This window comes from Polypterus senegalus, chromosome 15, assembly GCF_016835505.1.
Source record: "Polypterus senegalus isolate Bchr_013 chromosome 15, ASM1683550v1, whole genome shotgun sequence".
NCBI classification, from domain to species: domain Eukaryota; kingdom Metazoa; phylum Chordata; class Cladistia; order Polypteriformes; family Polypteridae; genus Polypterus; species Polypterus senegalus.
The window spans coordinates 62,530,962-62,558,622 of NC_053168.1; the positions used below are offsets into that span (position 1 = coordinate 62,530,962).

At 35.9% G+C, this 27,661-nt stretch overlaps 1 protein-coding gene across 1 annotated transcript in view; it reads left to right on the top strand.

The window, feature by feature from the left end:
• Positions 1 to 27,661, top strand: part of thsd7aa (thrombospondin, type I, domain containing 7Aa) — a 455,572-nt gene that overhangs the window by 272,388 nt on the left and 155,523 nt on the right. Inside the window, exons 6-7 of the mRNA XM_039736556.1 lie at positions 23,312 to 23,467; positions 25,132 to 25,335. Of these exons, the coding sequence (XP_039592490.1) occupies positions 23,312 to 23,467; positions 25,132 to 25,335 (360 nt within the window). The remainder of the gene's footprint in view (positions 1 to 23,311; positions 23,468 to 25,131; positions 25,336 to 27,661) is intronic.

A 27,661-nucleotide genomic window follows, 5' to 3' on the forward strand; every position in this document is an offset into this window, starting at 1 on the left:
ATAGGGGGCTAATTCTGAGCTGCTAATTAACTTAACATGCACATCTATTAGATCATGGGAAGAAGTCAAGATTTGGAAAGAACATGCAAATGCTACACAGACAGTGCCTATGATGGTGCAACAGATATGTACTTTTTTACTGGCACTGGTGATTTTATAAGGAAATAATAAAGTAGCAGTCTAAATTTCAATAAATGTCAGATTTAAAGACAAAAACACCACAAAAAACAATAACATAGTAGGTATATATAGCTGTGCAGAATACCACAGCAACTGTATCAACAGCAGAAGAATAATGTCTTAAGTTTAAAAGGCAATACATATTAAAAGAAAGCAACACACCAAATGATGAACAAAGAATGTTTATCCTTTATAGATTTTGGGTTCTTGTCTACTCTTTTGTGCCATCTGTCTGGTATTTTGCCTAATGGCGGGTTCTATGCATCCATATTCATGATGTCTTTACTGGAGAATGAAGGTCTGGAAAGCGTGTCCTTACACTTCTTAAGAGATTTAGTTACAGTTGCATGCAAAACAGCATTGTCTGGGATTAGAATGAAACATGCTGTCCTGGAAACTGTTTACCTCACTGTCCCAAAGTACATCAAATTTCAGTCACACCCAGGGTTTAACAAATGCAAATTGCAAATGCAATTTTCTTTTTTAATACGAACTAAGCATTGCTTTATCGTTTTGGGGTTGAAACAATTTCAACAGAGCTGGTTACAGTTATTTCCTGGCACCAGATGTGGCTCAGTTATTTAGCTCATGCCTAAATGTTGTTTCATTTACCTGCCCTTATGTGACAGACTTTTGGCACACAGGTAACATTGCTTGAGTCGCTTCTCAACACTAGATGCCATCTTTCATATATAAACCATGGCACAGTCCATTTGTATGGGCCACATTATTCAAGATATACTGCAGCTTCATTTACTTCACACAACAACTGAAATGTAGTATAGGACAAGAGCTGCAATTTGTATCATTCATATTTGCCCAGTGTTTGCTGCTTAGTGGCTCACAATATTTGTTCTGATTTGTTTTAATGATCACTCTCATGTATAGTGCTTCCTATTTTTCCTTATAATTCTTTCTTTTCAAAGCTTTCTTTATCGCCCACTCATGCTGCCATCAATCAGTCCTCAAATTGCACAGTGAAACTTACTTAAGTGATTGATGTTTAAAAAGATTACCCAATAATTATTAGAAAAAGAAAGGATTCAGTTTCTGTCTCTTCTCTGCGTGACAGATGTAGTTTATTTATTTTAACTAGTCACAGTTCTACAGTCTTCTGCTGATTGAATAAAATGTGTGCTCAGTGACATATTAATGTGTTCTTTTATCTGACACAAACAAAACGGACACATTCTAAATATCCAGTAATTCAACTGAATCGCCTAAAGAGCTGCATCATTTCACACAGAGGGTTGGTGGCCTGATTCAAGTGTCAAACATGTCCAGCAGTAAGAAAATATCTTTTCTGAGGTATCTGAATATTAAGTCAGCAGTGCGTAAACAGTTGTGAACAGTTAGTGACATGCCACACTCCATATTAGAGGAAGGCCTTTCAAAGGGTCAGATCATCACTTGACAGATGTCACACAGGAAAAGTGTCATTAAAACTGCAGTTCCGCTGGATCCTTGATTTAAAAGCTTAAAAGCTGAGTGCCAAATATGCCAGGACGGAGATTAATGTACAGCTTAAAGCTTTTAGTTGTTTCATGTGCAGCTGTAAAAGCATGTAATTACAGCAGTGCTCGTAAACATCATGCTACATCACATTAACCAGTTTTATCATGAAAATGAAATTCTCAATTGACAAAAAGGAATACAATAAATTGGTTAATATAGTTCATGTACAGTACATAAATATAATGCTAAACTGAAATGACTCAGCAGACTCTTCACTTTATAGCTGAATAACAAGCCTACTCTCCATTAACTTTTTATGCTGTATATGTGGTTGCAGTGCCAAAGCTGTGAAAATGTTCCGTGACAATTTAAAAAAAAATCTCTTAAATATGTTAATCTTCATTAAGCTGGATCTGCCTTATTTTATTCATTTATACATTTCCTAATTTAATCAGTCCAATAAAGGGTTGTGACGAATCAGACCCTAGCCCAGCAGCTCTAGGCCCAAGAAAGGGACTAGCTATCTATATACCCACTCACAGTAGGTCGGTTTAGAGCTGTTAAATAACTTAATAAACACACCCTTCTATTTCTGCAGCAACAGCTCATTCTGCATTATACATGGAGTTGACTGGCAACTCTTCTTGGTAGGGAATGGAACGGTCATTGAAACATATCCTGACTACTTCACTATATTGTCTTGTTATATGTTTAACCTCTGTGCCTTCTGAAAAAATCAGAAAAAAATGTACTCAGTGGTCAAAGTATATAAGGCAGAGGGTACTTCTTGGTTGAACAGTTGAGTACATGCAGTTCAGTACAGTGACGTAGAGTAAATGTACAACTGAGCCCTTGCTTCTTCTTCCCTTCCTCTTTAAAATATTACACATCTTTTTCTCATAACAAGGTTTTGACAGATAGCAAACAACATAACGTAGTCAAATGTGCTTAGTCCAGTTCAGGGTGGCATGGGGCTGAATTTGGTCTTGGCAGAACCTGTCTTCAGTAAAAAAAAAAATAAAATGAAAAGATGTGATTTGGGAGCTTAATGCATTGTTTGTATGAGAAACGTAATTTTCAAATGATGAGTTCAAGTGTGATGCCCACAAATACATTTTATCTTTAACATATATGCCTTTGAAACCAGAGTACCTTAAAATTTTCACAGTAACATGCACATACCAAACAGAACATGACCAGGTCAGAAATGAACTATGAGCCTGCCATACTAATGTCCATACCATAGTGCCACCATCCATCCATTATCCAACCCGCTATATCCTAACTACAGGGTCACAGGGGTCTGCTGGGACCAATCCCAGGGTGTAAGGCAGGAAACAAATCCTGGGCAGGGCACACACACCAAGCAAACTCTAGGGACAATTTAGAATGCACCTAATCTACATGTCTTTGGACTGTGGGAGGAAACCCATGCAGACATGAGGAGAACATGCAAACTCCATGCAGGGAGGACCCGGGAAGTGAACCCGGGTCTCCTAACTGCGAGGCAGAAGCGCTACCACTGCGCCATCATGCCGCCCCCCCAAAGTGCCACCTTTGGGACCTATTATAGCCATTAGCAATCGGATTCTTGGAGGAGACCAGCAATACTGGAGGAAACCAATAACAACACTGTAAACAAGCAAGTAGCACATAGGAGGCACCTTAGCTTTAAAACTGAAGCAAGTTAGAAAATGCAGACATTATTTAATGTTCAAGTACAGTACATTCATAGACTTAGTTAACTGTTTTCAAAGTTTCCATTTTTTTGCACACAGAGATAACACAGTATTGTTAATCAAATACTAGCCAAATGTAGAATACATTTAAAAATATTTGATAAATCTTGTCCCATGTGGACCTTCAACACCTGTCCACGGTGTGCCTATGAGTCTAAAATTCTCTTCACCTGTCCCCTCTCTCCTGAGCACATTCGCATAAAGCCTGCTTCTCAGACTGTCATTCAGAGGCATCTTGCTCATCTCCTTTCTACATTTATACTTTCCATCTTTCGAGGAGATTGTCAGCATTCCTCCTATGCCTTTACTCCTTTTTGTGAACCTCACACTCATACTTCCTCTTTCAATCATGTCACCAGAGCCAAATTGTCCAATCACACCAAAGCCAAACTGACCAATCAGATTGCTCATTAGGACCAGACAAGCACACACACACACACAAACACACACAAACAACTTAGCATTTTATAATACAGTAGATTTTGATGAGTCATATTCAAAAACAATAGTAAGCATAAAGTCTGTTTAAATGTATGGGTAGGATACATATAAATGTGTACTTTTCAATAGGATTTTATTGTGTAGTTAAAAACTGAGATCAAACAAAATTGTGGTGAGTTAAATTTCTTTCAAAGACACCTGATTGACAGTGATATCAATTGTATCAACTGATGTACTGTGGTTAGTCATTGTATGTGGAGAGTTAATGGCTAATTGCAGTTCAGAATTCCTAAACATACATTTTTTGAAAGACATGCCCAATGGAGCATGTGGAATTAACCACAAAGAGAGATATGAAGGTATGGGGTGACCACCCTATATACTGAAAAAAAAGGCAAAATTAAGCAATATATCGATCTTCACAGGAGTGCGTCGAAAACAGAACTGAAGTACATTAAACAAGATGGCATTTATATAGTGGGTTCACAGGAAGGACTGTCTCTGGAGTGTGGAACCAATGAAGTCAGAAGGGCTGGAACTGGAAATGAAGTCAGGATAATCAGGCAGGATTTCCCTCCTTGGGTCTGCAGAGAAGGAAAGAGAGAAGGCATTGGTGAATAGTGCCACCCCCAGGTCCGGCATACCATTATATTTATTTAAGCCTCCCATGCACACATGTGTTATATAGTCTGTGCTAAATTCTCAAGTTAAACATGTAGTCAGCAATAGTGTTGATTATGACAGATATCAAGGCATTGTGGCACTTTGCTAATACATTCTACTATCAATGAAATACAGAGCGAGTCAAAATTATGTTAACACTAATGGCACTGCTCTGCATATACTTATATACAATTTTTGTGGACAATTTATGTGCCACATATGGTACATGTGTTGAACATGATGGTGAAAAAGTTGAGACATTCCTGTAAATGATCTTGCACATATGAATAAATTGTTTCCGCCTCTCAATCATTAATTTTGACTCACCCTGTATTTAATCTTGGTAATCTGCAGATATTAACAGCCTAAATGGCTGTAGTTAGGGAGGTCCTTCTCTTTTCCGTTCTTTTCTACACAATTGTTTTTTTTATGCTTTCCTTGCTTGTATGTTTTATTTTTTTGGCAATGAAGGTCTTTTAAATTACCTGGTACATCTTCAAGTAGCACAGTAAGTGAGTTGGTGTTGTGGATATTTATACAAGCTGCTGATATGATGGTGTAGTCCCACTACCACACATAATTCCGCTGTTTTTTTAATAACTTGCATTATGGAATCTAATTCATGTCATGAATAGTTATTTTATTTGAACCAGATGAAAATACAGTATACAAAATATATGAGGTAACTTAAGCTCTGTCAAGGTAAATTTTAAACAGTAAATGAATCTGTAATTGATTAATAGATGATTTTGAAACTTCAGCAATGCATTTCAAAAGTGAGTTTTTCAAATTTAATAAATTTGTACAGCGTGCTCTACTCAAATTATTTCCTTGAAGAACACATCAAATTTTTTTTTTAAATGTATTCATTGGGAGCTAGACTGATTCATGAGGACTGACAGACAAAGAGATAGAGAGTAAAACAAAAGATGCTTTTATGTGAACACACCTAAAAATGGAAACCGAGATGAAGAACATAAGAGGAGAATAAGTAACTGGGCACATTTATCACAGTAAACGACTTAATGAAAAGGAAATCATTCAACGTAATGTAACAAATACTAGTGCTGGAAAACTGAAATCTTTTGAATATACTGTATGTGGAAATGGAGAGAAGAGGTGAAAACAAAGAGTAGAGAGAATGAATAAAAAGAGCTATTAATATACAGGAAACTAAACATGATGATTGACTATAATGTGTTAATCTTTTATGTCAGACTGAATTAAAATAAAATATATTCAATTATTAGGGTCAACTAACTGCTGAAGGAAAAGCTGGGTTACTGATTTAGAAATAATGTCCCTAGTTCAAACGGCATATTGAGAATAATTTATCTGTGGGCAGCACATGCTGAAGGATATACCATCCCTATGGAGCTTTTTTCAATTCATCCATTTTTGTAACCTGATGGATGTCTTATACACATATACTGTATATTTATAGACTGTCTCAGTTTATATATCATCTTAATCTGGTGTTTTTATGCTGCTGTTTAGTATCTTTTGAATAAATAGCCTAGAACTGCCAAAATGTGTATCACTGGCATGAACCACTGAAAAAGGTGACATGTATTGAATTGGAATAGACCCTGCTCTGTGTTACAGGCAAGCACAGATCTGTAGCATTAAACATCACATTCTATTTAGGGAACAACTGCTATCACAGAGCATACAGCAGTATTACATTTCAACTCCACACTTGAAAATACAGAAGATTAAGCTTCTCCTTGAAAAAAATGGTGTTAAGCTCCTGGATCACGTCTTCTTAATGCTATATAAGTTCGACACTACTTTGATAAATTCCCCAACCATTTCTTACCTGTCAAAAGCTTGCAGTGACTAAGAAATGCACATTGTATATGTATTATTCCAATGTTAATATACCTGACATAAGATAAAGGGAGTTTTCCCTGAAAACCTCAACACACTGAGTGGCAGAAGAATACAAAGCCAAATACATCTGAAGAGGATTATGCTACAAAAACATATTTAGAAATTGATGTTTTTTAGTAACTTGAAGAAATTAAACAATATAAAATAAATTAATTTATGCAAGTTGCAATTTGTGCACATTATAAAAGTCAAATATTTTAGTGTTAAGAGTAAAGATAAATCATTTGCGTAAGGATAAATAACAGAACCACCCAATCATGCCTAATCTAGCAGCATCAGAGAAAAAGCAGAAAACAAACCTGCATATAGATCTAGTCCATCAACAGACACATTTATAAATACACAGTCACTCATTTTAGACCAACTAATTCAACCTGGCCTTTTTTAAATTTGGGAAAATAATAAACTACTTTTTCAGTTTAAACTGCCACAGACACAGAAATAACATGCTACCCAGACTCGGGCAATAAACAATAGGCTATGAAGAGGTTGTTGGAACCACTGCTCAACCTTTGTGCCCTAAGGTACAGTACATGAGAACATAACATTCTTTAAACATGCATTAAACATGCTTAATCCAGTTCAGGGGTTTTGGGATACCAGATCCTGTCCTAGTAGCACTAGGTAAAAAATAAGGCTTGACTCTTTGAAGGCCCCACTCACAAATACATGACCACATGGGGTGAAGTTTTTATAATCATCGGTTAACCTAACACGCAGGTCTTTGGTAATATGTAAGGAAAACTAATGCACAGCAGACACCGCAAAAAATGAGTAAACTCCACACTGACATCATGTACATCCATGTTTCTGGATCCATGACACGCAATGTAACTGATACAACCAATGTGCGTGAAAATGGCTCTTCTGTGATCATGTAGTAGTTTGAAATTTCCATTGTGTGTGTGTCTGCTTATGTGTAAATCTTCAGAGGAGTCTATCTACTGCATTGATCAGAATGACAACACATGAATGTGAGACACATGTATATGCTCAGATACTTAAAATTGTGTCACCTGCTCACCCCTTTTGGACTTGATAGTCAAGGTTTACATTTTTTTTTTGTTTACTAACACTTATGTGATATTTCTTTTATTGTTATTTTTTATTATCAGTTCTTTAGTTCAGAGTCTGATTTTTGCCACATGACATTTTTGCAGTTGTTCACTTTCAGGCTTGAGAGCATCCTTGACCGTTTTAATTAAGGATCCCACAATTCATTGTATGTAGTGAACCACAATGGTACAAATGAACACTCTTCCTTAATTCATCCTCATGGATGTGACTCTCCATTTTGCACTCAGATCCAAATTCACTTATTAATAATTTTGCTACAATAATTTACCCAAAAATGTTTTGCATCCTGCCCATTGTTTGTATCTGCATTGTGCCTATGCTGTTTGCAAAGATGGTGGGTCTCCATGACTTTATATTGGAAGAATCAGACACAAAAATAAGTTAAAATGATTTACTTATTTTACTCAGGGCCATTCACAGTATTTACCCTTATAAGGTATCTTGCAGAGCAAATATCATTTTGGTGTACTGTAGAAGACTAGATGAAAGCAATAAAATTCAAGTCAAAGCAGAAATGCAGTACGGTTGGATAGCAGGAGCAGCTTACAAATGATGATAACAAAAAAACTGAATTTTAGCAAATGGAAACTATTATCAGTGAGAAATCACTTGCGCTATTGCTCCTTTCTGTTTTCAGTCGAAGTTGGTCATGAAATCCCCGTGTAGTTAATAAGAAGGCCTCTGAGTTCTACTGCAGATGGGAAGGTATAATATTACACAGTGACAGACTCTCTGTCTTAACTTCATTACACCAACCCCTACCCTCAATCCCCCCTGAGCAATCCTAGATGGGCCCCTTAATGTCCCCAGTGAGAAGTCATTCAGGGTTCCGTCTTTTTTCATTTTATACCTTCATGGACATATGGGTCCAGGGCCTTTCAGTCAGTAAGCAGCAGCTTATGTACAGTAGTTGGGCTAGACAAAATGCCTCTTAAGCCCAATGCCCAGACAGGCTGTAACCCAACAGCAGGCCCTCTGAACTTTGCTCTGATCGACACTCCCATTATAGAAATGAACCAAACTTAGAGAAGATATAGCACAGTAGTACATACGACAGTATATTTAAACATAATGAAGAGTCTTCTTTAGTCTTGATTTTATTTTAAGTATTGATCAATCTTTGACAACAGAATTAGAGAAACTTGGAAGCAACTGAAACTCTGAGTAGACCAGCATTAGAAGAACTTATATCCACTCACATGTTTAAACTGGGAAAGGAGTAAAGAGAGGTTTTCTGGGGTGTCATTAATTTTTATGTATACTGCCACCGTAGATAAAGTGCAAATCTAGTTATTGATGCTAGACTAGCCCCCCATTCACAGACAACACATGATCCACAATGGGTCGTAACCCATAGAACCTAAACCTATGCTTTAGTTTAGACAACTCCCAGTGTGCTACACCCAACTTCTCAAGAATATTCTGTTACTCAAGAATCATTACATGTTTTTGCCATAAATTAAATCAATGGAGGAGATTAAAAAAACTCATGTGCTGAAGGACGAACATTTTTTGACACGTACGCCTGTTATTTACTCAGAATGGCAGCTCCTTCAAGCATGTCTAATTTCTACGTTCACAAAAAATGGCACTTTTTATATATATATAGGGTAATATCTATTTATAGTCTGCACTCCTTCAATGTGAGAAAATGTAGCACTTGACAGCGTGATTTAAATGCTGTATGCATGGATAATGGCAACAGATAAAGTGCAAGTTCTGCATGAAAAGGTGTTTAAATTTCCGTGTGTTAAATAATTTCTCTTTCTTACTGTTAAAGAGAATAGCCCAAAAAGAACAATCTGTTTTTGGTTCATTTTTTTTTTAGATGCATTTCCGCAATGTGATTCTACATAATCCAAAAATAAATAAAACACATAAGTGGGAATTCCATTTATTCTGAAATTGAGTCACAACACAAATAATTCACTAAAAATCACTCCAAAATGGCATTAATTTACCAGCATTAGAGAGGAAGGATAAAAATACTGTGTGATCTTTCTGTTTGAGTTTGTGCCAGCTAATCCCACTACATACGAGACAAGAGGCACTACAGAAGCTGACAGACTCACCATCCAGTGAGCTCCACGCTGTTACCTGCTGTGGTGCGGGTCTCATCAATCACTCAAAATCCTTTGCACTTTTCTCAGCAGTCTAGTGGGTTGCCTTTTCTCACATTAAACATAAATCCTATTAATTTAATTATGCATTTTTGAAAATTCATGTTTAAATAAAAAGCATCTACAACGTATTTATTGCATTAATAATAACTGTAGTTGTTATAGCGTGTTACATAGAGCTGCTCAGTTGCTGCAAATGTGAAAATAAAACTTTAATTAGTGTAAACTGATGCAGAAGGTAGAAGGCACTTTTACGTTCACCAGTAAAAATAAGACTAAGCAGGTTTAGAAAATGAATGCATGAATTAATTAATGTTTTCATCACTTGAACATTCATGGGGGTTTGCCATTTGAACCCCTTGCTTAATTAATTTCTTGTAAAGTTTCAGATCCTAATTTTATTACAAGTTGTGTAGGCAGCTATGCTCTATTTTTTAAGGCTACAGACAAGCATAAAAAAGGATTTTGGAGGATTTTGTGAATTACTAAAGTTTTTTTGTGTTCATGTTAGCATTTCTGTTTAGTTCTGTAAACATGTAAATATCTTGCTTAAGAAGATGTAAACAGATCTGGATGCTGTATTTAGGACTTTCTACTAAAGCATGGCATGATTAACACAGCAGCTTTCCAAATGATGCCTTGCCTGCCAGAAAATGTTTCAGGGTAAAAATAGATATTTTGCATATGAAAAGACGTGTTCTTTTTTGAACTGCCAATAAATTATCTTATCCAATACTCACAGAGATTCAATAGACTTAACATCTTTTATGATTCCATGTGTTTTAAGTAAGCAGACTGTATCAGTGCCAGTTGCTTTGCATTATGAGGCTTCAGAAATGTGAAATAGTAGATGGAATAAAAAAAATCATACTGACTGTTCATTTGAACATACCCTGTAGCTTACTAATTATACAACCCCAAATCAGAAAAAGTTGGGACAGTGTGGAAAATGTGAATAAAAAAAGAAAAAAGCAAGTTATAAATTCTCCTCAAATTTTATTTCATCGCAGACAGTATGAACACAAAATAATTCATGTTTATTTCTTGTCAACATCATTTGATTTGTAAATAAATATCCATTCTTGCCATTCAGGCTTGCAACACATTTCAAAAAAAGTTGGGACAGTACAGCATTTACCACATTGTACAGTTCCCCTGTCTTTTAACAACACTTAAAAGATGTTTAGGCTTTGAAGAAATCAAGTGACTAAGTGTTGCAGATGTTAGTTTGTCCCATTCTTCCTGCAAACAATGTTTTAGGTGTGCTACAGTACGGGGTCTTCGTTGACACATTTTTCGTTTCAAAATGTGCCAAACATTCTCTATAGGAGACAAATCAGGGCTGCAGGCAGGCCAGTCAAGCATCCGCACCCTCTTCTTACGCAGCCATGCCTTTGTTATACGCGCAGTATGTGGTTTGGCATTGTCTTGCTAAAATAAGCATGGGCATCCCTGGAAAAGATGTCGTCTTGAAGGCAGCATTTGTTCCTCCAAAACTGAGATATACTTCTCAGCATTGATGGTGCCATCGCAGAAGTGCAAGTTACCTTTGCCGAAAGCACTGACACAACACCATACCATGACAGACCCTGGCTTTTGGACTTGTATCTGGTAACAGTCTGGATGGTCCTTTTCCTCTTTGGTCCGCAGCACACAGCGTACATTTCTTCCAGATTCATCTGAACACAATACACGTTTTCACTGCACAATGGACCATCCCAGATGCTTCCGAGCCCAGAGAAGTCGACGGCGCTTCTGGACACTATTTATGTAGGGCTTCCTTTTGGCAGAGTACAGTTTTAGCTGGCATTTCCTAATGTAACTACGTACTGTATTGCTTGAGGGTGACTTCCTGAAGTAGTCCTGAGCCCACGCAGTTATATCATTTATTGATGAATGACGGTTTTTAATGCAGTGCCATCTGAGGGCACGGAGATCACGGCCATTCAGTTTAGGCTTGCGCCCTTGGCCTTTGCGCACGGTAATTTCTCCAGATTCCAGATTGTTATGCACTGTAGAGGGAGAAATGCCCAAATCTCTTCCTATCTGTCTTTGAGAAACGTTTTTCTTCATCATTTCAAAGATTTTTGCCTGCACTTGGTGGCAAACTGGCGATCTTCTGCCCATCTTTGCTGCTAAAGGAGTAGGCCTTTCCTTGATGCTGCTTTTGTACCGAATCATGATTGCTATCACCTGTTAACATCACCAGTTTCAAATCACATCATTATTTAGTTATTATACCTCATTACTACCCCTGAATTGCCCCCATCCCAACTTTTTTTGGAATGTGTTGCAAGCCTGAATGGCAAAAATGGATGTTTATTTACAAATCAAATGATGTTGACCAAAAAAAAACATGAATTATCTTGTGTTCATACTGTCTGCAATGAAATAAAAGTTAAGGGAAATTTGTAAATTACTGCTTTATTTTTTTATTCACATTTTCCACACTGTCCCAACTTTTTCTGATTTGGGGTTGTATATGGACTTAAAAATGTGAGAGCTTTACATGTTTGCATTTGAACTGACGTTTACTTCGCAAATACCTGAATTGTATTTTCATATGCATTTAAAAATTACTTAGTAACATAATTGAAAAAACATAATACTCCAGATCTAATCTAATTCAATTTAGCATTTACAGGAGGCTGTAGCCTAGCCTGGCAGCATCTGGTGCAAGACAGAAACCAGCCCTGTATTTGGCACTAGTCCATCCTAGGAACCTATGCATGTTCCCTGGACACGTTTTACTACTTTTAATCAGTATGCTGTTGTTGGAGAATGTGATTTCCCCTTGGGATTAATAAAGTATCTATCTACCTACCTACCTATCTACCTACCTACCTACCTACAGTACTTACACCATTCATCCATCCATCCATCCATCCATCTATGAACAAAATGGCAGATTCAAAGTACCATTCAACATAACTTACACATTTTAGGGATGTGGGTTGAAAACAGGAATACCTTGAGAAAAACAAAACATGCAGTCTTGAGGACAAATCTCCATGTTCATGCATGTATAACCTGAGCTTGTATGTAAACCAAGGATGTTGGATCTGTGACACAGCCATGCTATCAAAACAAATCTGTCATACGTTGATTAAAAAGAAATATACAGTACATACACAGGAGAAGTAAAATTGGACTAGAAGGGTTGGACAAGTTAGGGAACCAAATAAAGCCACAAACAAAGAATATTCGCATTAATTATAGAAATATCAGCCAGTAACTGGTAACCCCACCATCAGAGAAAACAGACCACTGTTAGAATGGATGAATAAAATGAATTGATTTTATTGGAAATTACATACTGAAGTCAGGAGATGCCTAAATGTCAGGGTCCTGCTGCCAATACAGTATTTTAGAGAGAAGAGGATATTTCTTTGGACCATTGCAACATATAGGATGTGATTTTTAAATTTCTAGTAAAAGCTCAAATCATCAGGCACTGAGTATCATAACTCAGTTTAATTTTTTTGGACAACCCTTGGTCCGAATCATAATTTATGACACAATTCCAATGGATTTAAAACTATAAGAACCATGAAAACACCAGCCCAATAAACAAATCTATACTTTGAAATCCAAAACCAAATCCTTAAACAAAGGCAGAGCATTATAAAAAAGGTACTTGCAATGGTTTAATTCAAGAAATGAGAGCCAAACAACAAGAACAAAAGCTACTGCCTCAGCACTGGCTAAAGCCTCTCAGGATTTTACAAAGGCTGGGGACGGTACTTGCAGCTGCTTTGTCGGGTGGTCCATCCCCAATTGATTTAACATACAACAGACAAGATAAATAACTAACAGAGTTGACATTTAAAAAATGCTGAATTAAATGCAAGTAAAAAGCAGTCTAGTGTTAAACATATTTAGTATCATAATTCACAAAATAAGTAATAAAAACCACAGAATAAACAAAAAGAAACAAAAAAAATAAAGCCAGGGAGGAAGTCCTGGCAAAACCGTAACAGAAGATGGTCTGTTGTGAAAGCAAAATAAAGAATTGAGTTTTATGAGAAACCTTTGCAGATGCAGTAGGGTGACAGTTGGGTCATTTAGGCCCATATGGTGCATTAAATAATTTAATAATAATAATTATAATAATACATTTTATTTATTGTACTAAGTACTGTACTAAGTTTTAATTTAAGAACATACAAAGTTAACATTTGGTTAGCTAATAGCTAAGTTCACCCAAAATCAAGTAAGGAGTGATGGCACAATACTTCACGTGATATGTTCCTAAAAGTCTACAACTTACAGTATATTATTATGGTTAATAGCCATAGTGCTTCTCAGTTGACCATTCTGACTAACATAATTCTTATTTCTTGCTCAAGAATTGAATTCCTTGTATCCAAACGTTTTTCTTAAGATATTATATTTTGCATGGGCAGCCAATGGCTACTAGCTCTGGAGGTGTTATTATTCACTGATAGTACACGTAGACAAACGTTCCCTTTAACAAAGGCAGTTCTTAACTATACTTCTTGCTTTCACCAAACAAATCCTATGTAAAAATGAATGCTAACAGAGTACTGAGTTCCTACCCTTTTTTCTTTAGTCTTATTTAGTTGGCAGTAACAATGATTTTTATACTGTAGGTAGAACGTTTATTCAGAATAGATCAAAAGAGTTTGCTTTTGTAATAATACCTGCAAAAACTAAATACACACATTTTTATTTTTGCTTTTCTGCCATCATATATTCACTGATTATCGTTCTTCATTGTATACACAATAGCTTGTTGGATATTCATCTAATATTCACGTCATCAGCAATCACGTAATGCAGAAATTATGTATGCTTTATCGATAATCACATCAGCGTGACTTAAGGTGAATATCTTACAATAAAGTTATTTTTCTTTGATTCTTTTTTAATTAAAAAACTTTTTCCTGGACTTTTCCAAAAATGTGTAAATAATGAAATGGAAAAGAAACAATTGCACTTGCAATATCATCAGACTGTGAGTAGTTAAAAATGTGCATCACTTTTATATCAAAGAAATGTACAATTGGACTTGAACAAAGAGTTCTTAGAGGAAATCTACGGAGATTTACTATGCAGAATCGTAAAAGAACAAAGCATAAAAAAGTGAAAGGGTTCCAGGGCAGCAGTTGGGGGAGAGGAGAACACTAGAATAACCTAAAAAAGTAATGAGAAACATAGTAATGTTGTCAATTTACATTCCAACTTATTGTCTGTGTTCCAAAATTAAATGTTTTACATGGGCTTAACTAGATTTATCAATGTAATGCTTAAAAAAACAGGTCGATACATTACATGTAAGAGAAGCCTTGGAGGAAATTAGACGTACCCTTGAGTAGTCTCTAAATAATAGCCTATTAAAAATTACATAATCAATATTAGCATAGAAATATCCCAATTTATGGATGAAATTTATTCTGCTCGTCTGCAGTCCATTGCATTTTTTTACTGCATATATGTAAATGTAAATTGCCTGTTTATTTTACTTGCTTCTTGTTTATATTTAGCGTGTAACCAATTAACAGTTCTCACTACAGTATTCTTCATGTCTGCTGTAGACATACTGTATCAGCAAAAATGTCTACTTGTTCTTATATCAATTATTAATTAACATCCCTTAGTGAAATATAATATTCATTTCGGTTTAAATCTCTTAACGCAAACATTGCACAAGATCAATATAACTCATAAATGTACAGTTAAAATGCTAAAGATGCGTGTTTCAGGGGATATGAAGTCATTTGCACTATGTTCTGTGAAACGTGTCAAGACACTCTGCTTCCTTTTTAAACAAACTGCAGTCAAATTAAAATGATCAGTTTGGATGGGTTCTTTTCCCCATTATTAACTGATATTTTATTTCCAAACATTTTTCCAGCAATGAGTCAAGTTTAAGTTAGCATATACTATTTCACTTTCAAAATAAATACTCTAATTAGAAATAGTTATGTTGGTGATTCATGCTGACTTCAGAACATTTAATTTATGAATATAATTATTTATCATTTTATATAATATCACTCATGATTCATGTCTTTCTATTGCACCTTATTCTTGAATTGTAAAGATTTAAAGTGCAGAATAGCCATCTTACAGAAACGCTGATTAGTATATCTTTATTTAAACTTAATGTAAACAATGCATGGCATGAATGGGCACTGACACATTTCTGAGAGCTGTTCTATCATTTAGCTACTGAAATCTCAAAATATTTATGTCATTTTTTTTTTTTTTATAAAAAAGTCAGTTAGGCAGTCCTTAGTTTAAAATAAGTTTCAGCCAAGTAATTTGAGCGCTAAACAATGTTTGTAGCAAATACTTCAATAACCAAAATTTACTAGAGTTTTCAAGCATGAACCTGGCTCAGTTAGAGTATATTTGTTTGAAAACTGTATGCTTACTGCTCCCAAAATGCCTCCGCATGTCACACAACAATAGCATTTGTTAATGCTGCTTGAGAGTTGTTCTGAACATTTTCAGATATGACCACTAGAGGGGGTAACCCTGTCAAAGAACCTGCCTAGTAACACAGAGGGACACAGAAATTTTCTAAATTAAAAGATTTTTTCTTAATGATAATGTTGTAAGATGACATAAAGGTTCAAAATCCAGAGAATTACTAAAGCAGATTGAAAAAGTCCAAGGACTCACCACACAACAGGTGCATTCAGATGAACCTCCAGGAACTGAGGAAACCCTGCTTCTTAAGGAACCACCTGCAAAAACATAAACCATAACAAAAGAAACATAGATATGCAGAGACTAAGCAAATAACTATATTAACATTATATTAACATTAAGAAGAAAAATTAAAGTTAAACAAAACAGACATTAAATATGAACAAGAACCCTAGCCAGGGGAGGAATCCTGGCTGAAACATAAGCATAATCAGAACATAAAATAAATAAAATATTAAATTGAATTGAATTAAATGTTAAAACAAGTACAGTACATGCATGTTATACCCATTAAAACATTTCATTTGTATCTTATGAAAGTTGATATTTACATACCAGTTGCTGTGCTTGTGGATAATACACTGTGAATTCAATTATTTTCAATACCCAACTTTACATTACTGGGATTACTGACCTTCTTATGGCTCCAGTCTGTTGTACAACAAAACAAACATTAGAACTCACCCAGCTTATTTAGAGTTATAAATGAATCTAACCTGCAAATCTTTGGGAAGAAAACTGAAATTCACTAAAAACAAACAAACAAATAGGCAGACACTTAGAAAATGTTAGCTGCAACATGCTAGTATAGATGTTGGTTGTTCTCCGTTTATCCTGGCAAAACAGTAGACACTATGGTTAGTTGGTGGTTAGTTGAAAATGTAATAAAACATCGTGGACATGCAGCACTAGAGCACTAGGCTTTGACATAACAGTTGGTACAATAGCAACTATAGTCAGTCAGCGTTATTTGCCTTAATTTTTATATTCCACTATTTTATTTTCCATATGTAAAGTATTGAACCATCAATTATTAATACATTATTTATTACACTTTTCAGGGAGCACAACATCACAAACTCCTTCTACGTGATGCCTGTAAACCATGAAAACTAATTCAGATCATTGATGTTAGATAGAATGCCAAGTGGGGGTTGAGTGGTCTTGTGGCCTCAGAACCCCTGTAGATTTTGTTTTTTTCTCTCCAGTCCTCTGGATTTTTTTTTCTGACCTCCTGGCCATCGGACCTTACTTTATTCTTTGTTACTTAGTATATTGCCTAAGCTGCTTCTTCTTTCGGCTGCTCCCGTTTTGGGTTACCACAATGGATCCTCTTTTTCCATATCTTTCTGTCCTCTGCATCTTGTTCTGTTACATCTACAACCTGCATGTCCTCTCTCACCACATCCATAAACCTTCTCTTAGGTCTTCCTCTTTTCCTCTTGCCTGGCAGCTCTATCATTAGTATCCTTCTCCCAATATGCCCTGCATCTCTCCTCTGCACATGTCCAAACCAACACAATCTTGCCTCTCTGACTTTACCTCCCAACCTTCCAACTTGAGCTGACCCTCTAATGTACTAATTTCTAATCCTGTCCATCCTTGTCACACCCAATACAAATCTTTGCATCTTTAACTCTGCTCCTTCCAGCTCTGTCTCCTGCTTTCTGGTCAGTGCCACCGTCTCCAACCCATATAACATAGCTGGACCCACTACCATCCTGTAGGCCTTCCCTTTCATTCTTGCTGATACCCGTCTGTCACAAATTACTCCTGACACTCTTCTCCACCCATTCCCACTCTCTTTTTTACCTGTCTTTCACAATCCCCATTACTCTGTACTGTTAATCCTAAGCATTTAAACTTATCCACCAACACCAACTCTCCTCTTATCTTATTTTTACATTTTCTTTTTTCTTTCTTCATCTTGTAAAGCACTTTGAGCTACATCATTTGTATGAAAATATGCTATATAAATAAATGTTGTTGTTATTACTAAAGAAAACAGTTGAAGTAAGAAGATAACAAAATACAATAGACATTCAATTAAATATACAATCAGGCAAAGAGACAGAAGTCAAATTTATTTATAAAGGTTTGCTGGTATCTGAGAAAAGGTAACTAACAAACAAGAAGCAATCTGCTAGGAATACCACAGCAGAGAGACTGCAGGGATTACAATTGGCCTGTGAAAAAAATACCCATAACAGTAGGATATCCAATAGAAAGATGTCTCTGTAACTACAGCACTTGTCATTTCATTTCAGGAAGGTGCAGTGGTCAACAGTGCTGAAGGCAACAGAGTTTAAGGAGAAACAAAGCATATCTATTGTTAGCAGTAACCACTGAACCTTAAATAAATACAGAAAATGCTAAAAATATTAGCAGGTAAGGGACAAATGACAAGCCGTATTTGTTTCTAGACTTTCAGACAGGAAACAGAGATCTAAAACTGAATTAAATTTGTTCTTTAATCAAGGGTTAAAAGCTGATTTTTTGGTGCAAGGATAATTTTTGCAAGAACTGAGTCAGATTGAAGGGACAGATTAATTATGCATGACTAATGGAATAACACACACAAAACAAGACTCCAGAAGACTAGGGCATAGGGAATCAGTCAGAAATGAAAGAGAGAAGATCAGACACATCAAATTAAGAGAGAGAGAGAGATATGTGAATATAGCAAGTGGGGGAAGTAAGAGGAGCATCAAAATGAAACAGATTGGCAAAGGTCGAGGCAGTGCAAAATGAGGAGCAGACGGCATTTGTTTTACTTTCCAAGAATAACGCCAAACAATATCAGGTCAAAATGTTGCATGCTGTGGCACTGCTTAGTTTCATTGACAGCGAAAATAGCCCTGTGTGAATGAGAAAGTATGAATATCTATATGTGATATGCTAGAACCATTCCTATCACTTGTGCCCATTTCTGCTAGTATAGACAACAACAATTTAGATGGATGGATGGACACATTCTTTAATCTTTTTCGGTTTTGTAATTTCCTGAATTTTTCAAATGAAATTACAAAATATATTATTTAACTAGCCGAAGCACGCTGTAGCATACGGCGGTGTAAGAATAGGAATGGAAAACGGTGAGAAAGGAATTCAGTATAACAAAGGCTTAGGAAACCACCGTCACAGTATAACGAAAATAGCAAGGAGCGAAACCAATGCCAATGGTCGAGAGAGTACCTTCCTGTAGCAGGCTACGGAAAACATAGACATATATAGATAGACGCCGCATTCACTGTGTTGCCCAGTTGACACGATAAGTCAGCGCGTCCGCACTATTGCGAGTGGTAAAAGTGCCATTTAAACTAATACAGGTAGACGTGGAAACCGGGTTTTCTGATGAAAAAACAATAACTTTTTAAACAGTATCGTTTACATACAACAGATTTTGGCGAATCGTTTACATGCAATTATTTATATCCATTTATACACTAATAATGGCAATTATTAAATAATAATAATTATTATTATTATTAAATAATTCCTCCCGTATAAGAAACATTTCTTGAACTGCTTTCTTCCATCTCCAAAACATTTCTGGACTTCGTCATGTTCTTACGCAACGCAGTACTAAAGTATTGGTTAATGCCAGAGTCACCTCACGTATAGATTACTGTAATGGTATGCTATCTGTTATTCCACAAAAACGTATCCATCGCTTACAATTTATTCAAAATTCTGCTGCCAGGATAATAACCTGCTGTTCTAAATCCACTGAACATACTAGACCTATTCTCTCTCAACTTCACTGGCTCCCTGTTAACTACAGAATACAATACTAAATACCACTCTTAACATTTAAAGCTCTCCACAACCTCACTGATCTCCTATAGACTGACACTCCTCTCGCTCACTCTGATTCTCATCTGCAGTTGTACTTTCTGTACCACACATCAAACTCTGTGCTATGTGAGCTCGAGTGTCTCTCATAGTGCTCCTCAACTTGGGAATTCTCTTCTCTCTCATATACATCAGCTCGATTCAATAACACATTTTAAAACTACCCTCAAAACTTTTCATACTGGCATACCAATTGTGAATTGTGCACTGTTACTGCCAGTTATCTTTGTTTGTTTGCTAATTATTGCTGTTTGATCGAGGAAGTAGGATTAGAGATGGCAGGCGGGGCTCTGTCGTGCGTATCCCATGGTCTTAGAGTTGGTGGGCGGGGCTCTGTGAGTTGGCGGGCGGGGCTCTCTGTCTAGTGGGCGCTGTCTGTCTTGCTTGCCCTTAGTTAGAGTTGGCGGGCGGGCTTTGGCTGGCGTGACTCTCTGTCTTGCGTGCGCTCTCTGTCTTGCTTGCGCTCACTATCTTACGTGCCCTTAGTGAATTATATATATAGATACTCTGTGTCCTGCATATTTTAGTTTCAAATATGGATGCGGCTAATGATTGTATGCCATATATTAGTTGAGTTGTGGAGCCAGTTATCGACAGCAGTGAGAGAATGGCACGCTTTTGCTGGGTGAAGCCTGGAAAGGCAGCAGTGAGTGTGGAGCAGAACAGGGTCCTGTGGCTCCCCATGAAATGCACTTCACTTTTTGCGGACACTTTGCTTTTTGAATTGTTTTTAATAAAAGCAGTGAGCACCTTTATACCTTCCCCTAGGTCATTGGCCAAGCTCATCCAGACATGACTATCGACGGTGTCAGGTTTAAGAGGCTCCCAAACAAGAGTGGGAGCATGCAGCCAACCCACACTGTAACATCCTGGTTTACCCAGACCTTGCAATTGTGAGACTGGACACATAAAATTTAATCAAAAAGTAAATAATTAACTAAGGGCATTATTGCTGGATCAGATTATTTGCAAAGTAAATAAAAGTATAAAGATTAAATTTACTGTGACTGAATTTCATATTTATAAATTATGATCTTTTCATTAATGGAAAAAAACATATTTTTTTAATCAGTTTTATTTTTAAACAATCATAAAAAAAGAAATGAGTAAAGCATAAAACTTCCAAGAGGGGTTTCAAAAATTTTTACTAAAATGTGTATTTTGGATTCCCAAGCCTTGATGTTAATGTAAGCAGTGCCTCAAAATACAATAAAAGATCAAATTCAAATTGCTGTTACCAAATGCAAAGCTTTAAGGATATTTTTCATGAACTTTGAATTTTAAATTCACTGAAAATAACAAAAACAAAAGAAAAGATGATGTTATTTTAAGCAATTTAAAATGTCATGCATCAGCATTCACTCTCAGTCAGCAAAACAGGCTTTACAGCTTCAGTTCATCATTGCAGTTTATATCTTGGTAAAAAGAAAATAAAAAAGCGTGCAGCCTGTAAACAAACATAATTTAATCTTGATAGATTTTATTATTATATTGGCAACAAATGAGGCATTGAAAAAGTGTAAATAAAAAGCTATGAACTGAAAACAGTTTATTGTTTAATATGAAAATATAAAATAATTGCATATATCAAGAAAGCCCATCTTTGCATTTCATTTAAGACTAGCGATCACATTACAGTTTCATTTTGCAATTAAGATCTGTAAAATCAAACCATATTTTTAAAAGTGATGCTCACTCAAATATGAAACATTTGCTTAAAACATAATGGAGAATAAGCAAGCATGAAAACTAATGGATGTGTGGGTGGTAGTTTACTCTAGCAAATGGCAAAAATTAAGTTGTGCAGATTAGAGGAAGCAGTCTTAACACTCTAAGAGCGACATTAGTGACTCTGGCAAATAGGAGGCTGTATGTGTAGCTCATTATGCACTCAGTGATTCTGTGAGTTAATTAAGTTTGGGTCTCTGTGTATAAGACACCTCTTGTAATGGGAATTTGTTTTAATGTTTTACCACTTCTCTCTAAGTGAGGTTATTTTCATTTCTGTATAATTCTTGTATTCTAATTATTTCCATATTTTGTTCAAATGTGTATGAGTTCATGTGTGCCAGAATGGATCTACAAGTACATACATCTAAATAACTATCACAATTCATATATATTTGGTTTGTCCCCAAGTGTCCTTATATCTATGAACGGCTCATGGATGAAACTTCAGATTTCACAAATTTGAATCTCACTTGTGTATTGAAAAGTACCGTATAGCATATGATGATATGGTACAACTTTATTTGTTCCCAGGAGGAAATCTGACTTTTTACAGAAGATCTTTAAATAAATAAATACCTAAACAGATAGATAAATAATTTTATATTATATATATATATATATATATACACACACACACACACACAAGCACGATATAGTCGGAACACACACTACAATGACTAAACAGAAAGGAAATTGAAAAAGACAGAAAACTTCTGACTTGGCAGTCACTGTCACAGAGAGGCATTATACAGGCATATTGCTGTTGGTATAAATGAGCCCCAGTAGCGTTTTCATAAAGCTACACAGGATCCAGAAAAGAACGCAGTGAATATGAAGAGAGTAATAAACACAGCCTGAATATGGAACAGAGATTTTTAGGATGATGTAGATGTGTGTGTTTACTTATAACTCTAATTCTGCATTCATTTACACAATGCATTTCCACCATGTCCATTGCTCAGCAGATTTTAAATCTTTTTTATATTTATTTATCATTGCCAGTTTTTACGCATGGCAAAGTGTATGTCACTTGGTCTAGAGCAACATAGAGAACAAACTAGATTAGATTAGATTAGATTCAACTTTATTGTCATTGTACGGGTATAATGAAATGCAGTTTAGCATCATACCAGAAAGTGTAAATAGTAGAGTAAGGTGCAATACACAGTTGGTACAAATAGTACATTAAAGTGCAATAGACAGTAACGTGCAATAAGGCAGCATACAAGTGAAAACTCATATCTATGTGATATTTGAATTTACAGGTAGTAGTATATACAAGGAAGAGTATAAAGATATGAATACTGATCAGTTTGTACAGATATATGATATGAGGCATATATTATATTTTTGTACAAAATAGACGTATGTATGTAAACAGGTGAAAATATACACAGAGTGCAACGAGAAATTATTTATATTTAGAAAGGTCAGCTATTGAGTGGTAAGTATTGAGATTGAGAATGGTGATGGTGTTAAGAAAGAAAAAGTGGCCTGAGTTGCCTCAAAAGCTTGCATATTGTAATCTTGTTAGTTAGGCAATAAAAGGTGTTATTTTGCTTGGCTTCTCAAGTTTGCAGTAATTTTTAATGTTCTGTATGATGGACATACTAAGAAGAATGTTCATTTTTAGCAAGGTATAGTCTACATTTATGCAGTACTCGCCATACTAAATCTCTTCAATTTAATCATTTACAGCTTCAAAGCCTGTGGATACTCGGTTATGTACAGGGCTTATACCAAACACCACTCAGCTGTGTCATATTCCATGTCCAGTTGAATGTGAAGTGTCAGCTTGGACAGCCTGGGGCCCATGCACTTACGAAAACTGTGAAGACCAAGCTGGGAAAAAAGGTATGGTTTAGCATTACACTGTATGAAGGGCTCAGAATGAACAAGTACATTAAAACTGTATCATAAGTAATAATATGTTAAAATAACCTGTGGTATTAATCCATCTGTCATCAGATAATTAGATTTCTGGTTTTGTTATATGTGCTAAGGAGACTTTAAAAATTTATACTGTGACAGATAGGGGGCGCTGTCGTCCCCTTGAACCCTCAGACTAGATGAGCGATACCAGGTAAAAGTCCAGATTTTGACTTTATTATAATAATTAAGCGCAAAAAGCACCCTCCACTCCACAATACTGATAAACAATAATAAATCAATAACAATAATCAAATCCTCCAACTCCCAGACGCGTTGTTCCCTTCCTCCCAACTCAGCTCATCTGTCTGGGATCTCCCACAGTCCTTTACATTCCCTGACCTGAAAGTGCTTCTGACCCCTTAGTCCATGTGATTATCCAGCACTTCCGGGTCAGGTAAAAACCCCTTTTCTTCGTCAGCCTGGAAGCACTTTATTTCTTCCATCCTCGTGACATGGAAGTACTTCCGGGCTATATGGGGAGTAGAAATCCTTGAGCCTCCCTGCAGCGTCTTCTGGTGGCCCCCATGGTATCCAGCAGGGCTGTGAAGGAAAACTCCATTGTCCATGATGCCCTGCTGGAATTCGGGACATCTCCATGTTGCAGGGAGTGCTCCACCATAAGATGCTATAAAAGATACTATAAAAATATCTGTGCAGTATATTGTTTATAATACAGGCTCCATTAGCATCTCCAGAATGCAAATTTCATAATATAGCAGTTAACAAGGTGTGTAAGTCTCAGCATATACATTTAACTTGTATATCTATTTTTAAAATTTGGTATAGTAGATTTCATTTATTGTTAAAGGTTCAATATGTTATGTTATTATAATTAGTAAAGTCAAATATTGCATATTGATATGAACATCAACAAATTATTAAATAAGCAAAGTTTATTAGATTATTTTTTAAAAGGATGGTGAAATTGGCCCAGAATAATACTGGCATACAGCTTTCATATTCAGGGCATAAATAACTTGCCACTTTAAAAAAGCACACAGTAGTATTAAGTAAGACCTCATCCCTCATGCAGTCTTCTCTCTTTGTCATTCTGGCAAATGGTATAGGACCACTAGCACTCACACCAGTAGATTCTAAGGTTACTCAACAGCTACTCATGTTGACACATGCATGGATTGGTTGTTGAATATATATTGAATATTGTATTTTTTACATACGGTATATGAGGTCCATCATGAAATTAAAGAGACTGATTGAAAACTCCCAAAGAGCTGTAACCTGAACATTAACAAACCTCATTGAACACAGTTTCTTAGAATACTTCCAAGTGTGGAAGGACTGACATATAATGACATATGATAATTTTCAAATAAAATTTAGTTTTAATCTAAAGCCCATTCATTTCATGGCAGACCCCACATGCTGCATTTAGTGACATTCACTACATTTTTCTTTGTTGTTTGTGGGAGATATTAACATAAGAACTCTATTATACAATTTATCAGACAATAAGCTTAAACTTCTGCATCTCAAAAACCAAGTCTCATTAGGTGAATAGCTAGTATTAACTGAATACTCACATAAGCACGCTGTTCTCTACCTAATAGTTTTATATCTTTCTTAAGGCTTTAAACTAAGAAAAAGACGAATTATCAATGAGCCAACAGGAGGAGCTGGAAGTTGTCCTCACCTTACTGAAGCAATACCATGTGATGACCCAACCTGCTATGATTGGCAGTTGGCTAAATTAGAAGAGTGTATACCTGACAATGAAAAAGTATGTGGACCCGGAACTCAGACACCAGAAGTGAAATGTGTCAACAGTGATGGTGAGTGAGTCTTACATTTAATTTCCTTGAAGATTCCAACTGTCATTTATGGCAGCACATATACAGTAAAACTGTTAAGTAGCATGTCAGCAATGTTTGTTGTACATTCTTCTTTCCTTGGTTGTCTACTCTATCTTTATTGAATTGGTGAAACCTTTTTTGAAATTGTGGGCATTGAATATTTCTCTTGATAACTTTTGGAGTGCACCTCAGTTGTCTGATAGGGTTTTCTTCAGACTGCACATAACTAAGCCCTAGTTCTGATTTTTAAAATACATGTATCACTCCATCTTTGTTTTTGGGTTTAACGTCACATTCATTAGTCTTGATTCATAATTAGATTGTAGTGAGATGTAAGTTCTTGTACTGTACCTGCTAGAAAGCACTTTTTTATTGGCAGAGTGGATAATACAGTCTTCATATTAGATACAATAAGTCATGGTGAAACGTTGGCATACACGGTGCAACATATTTCACTTCGCCACTGCATTTTAAGAAAAAAGGGTTTTAATATGCCTGTTTGTTGAAAACCTCTAGTTATGTGCTTAAGAAAATTTGTTTACCAAAGTAATGCAATGAAATGTGTGCCATTATGTATAATCTGTTTTCAGCATCCCTGAGTTGGAGGTAGTATTTTGACTGCAGGTGCTTCTATTAGATTACTCAGTAAACTGTAGAAGATCAAACATTTTAAATATAAAATACTATGTACTCACAATTTCAACAGATTGCTTCTAGATGTAAAGACAAATCATGTCAGATTTAGCGCTGAGGTTTGATAAAGCAGGGAAAAAAGAGTTCTTTCCCAACTCCAGTTCTCATGCAGATTTTATCAAGCTTGAAATAGATTTTATACCACATAGAATAATACAGAATTACTCTATGTTTTGGGTGTTTGTGAGTTTTAAGTGTGTATTTTTGAACGCTTATGTAACTGTAGCTGTACAATCAGTACTGAACACTTGTCAGGTTATTAGTACATGAAGTATTCTGTTCATCTGTACTACAATTTACAGTTTGGCACAAACCTCATATGAGGTCATTGTTGATTGGCTCAAATTAAGCCTTATTACTTTGTTATTTTAAATTCTACATTTTGCATTTTTATGATTTGTGCTGTGATGTCTATAGACAGGCAAAGTTTCTCACTCTCCTTACGATTTATGGTTCATGTTTCTAAAGTTGTTTTTATCCATTTATACTGGGGTATAAAACATAGTGCATTTTATCTTAATTATTTATGGATGGATGCATATCAGGGCAATACAAATATTATTTATAATTTAGAATGGTGTAGTGGCAGCATAGCCAATTATGACTGCTTGATAGTTTTTCTTATTTAAACTGACAGCAAAGCAATACTAATTATTGGATTGACCGTAAGTTTCTTGTTGTAACTTAGTGTGAGTTAATATTTTGTGGTAGATAGGGGGCGCTCTCGCTCCCTTGAACCCCTGTCCACGACTCCAAACACCAAGTAAAAGTCCCCAAATTGACTTTATTAGTCTTCCATAGTGCACAAAGCACCCTCTTCTCCACAATACTCATAAACAATCACAATTAGGGTTAGGGTTAGGGTTAGTGGCCCCCATGGCATCCAGCAGGGCTGTGCATAAAAACTACATTGTCCATGATGCCCTGCTGGTCTTCTGGGGACCTCCATACTGCAAGGAGGGCTCCACCTGGCGGCTTGGGGGTATTGGTCGGGATAAATGGCCGGCCATCCATCACAATCTTTAAAGGTGCTAACTCTTGGCTTTTCTGAATTTGTGTAACATGCTGCTTGTACCTTTTTGTAAGAATTGAAAATTTATTTATAATTTTGGTCAGTGAAACAAACTGCAGTAATAAACAGAAAACAGTACTTCTTTTTCTCATCTGTAGTCAATTTGTTTATTTATATTTTAGGTAAAGTTACAAAAAGCAGTAGTATAACCTAGTGCCTTGTGTTTTTCAATATTACAAATAACTAGGAAGGTTCATAAAGTTTTTAGAATTTTATTGATAGTTTGTAATAATGACTACAAGAAATGTTGGATTAACATAAGAACACATGAACAACATAAGAAGATTGTGAACATTGTTATTTCATACATTTACAATAAATAGGCTGCAGTGGGCTGGCGCCCTGCCCAAGATTTGTTTCCTGCCTTGCACCCTGTGTTGGCTGGGATTGGCTCCAGCAGACCCCCGTGACCTTGTAGTTATGATATAGTGGGTTGGATAATGGATGGATATATGGACAATATATTAGAACTTACTGTAGAAAAAGGATGACAACATAGCCAATGCAAGTGATTCCACATTTATTTTGTTCCAGTACTTC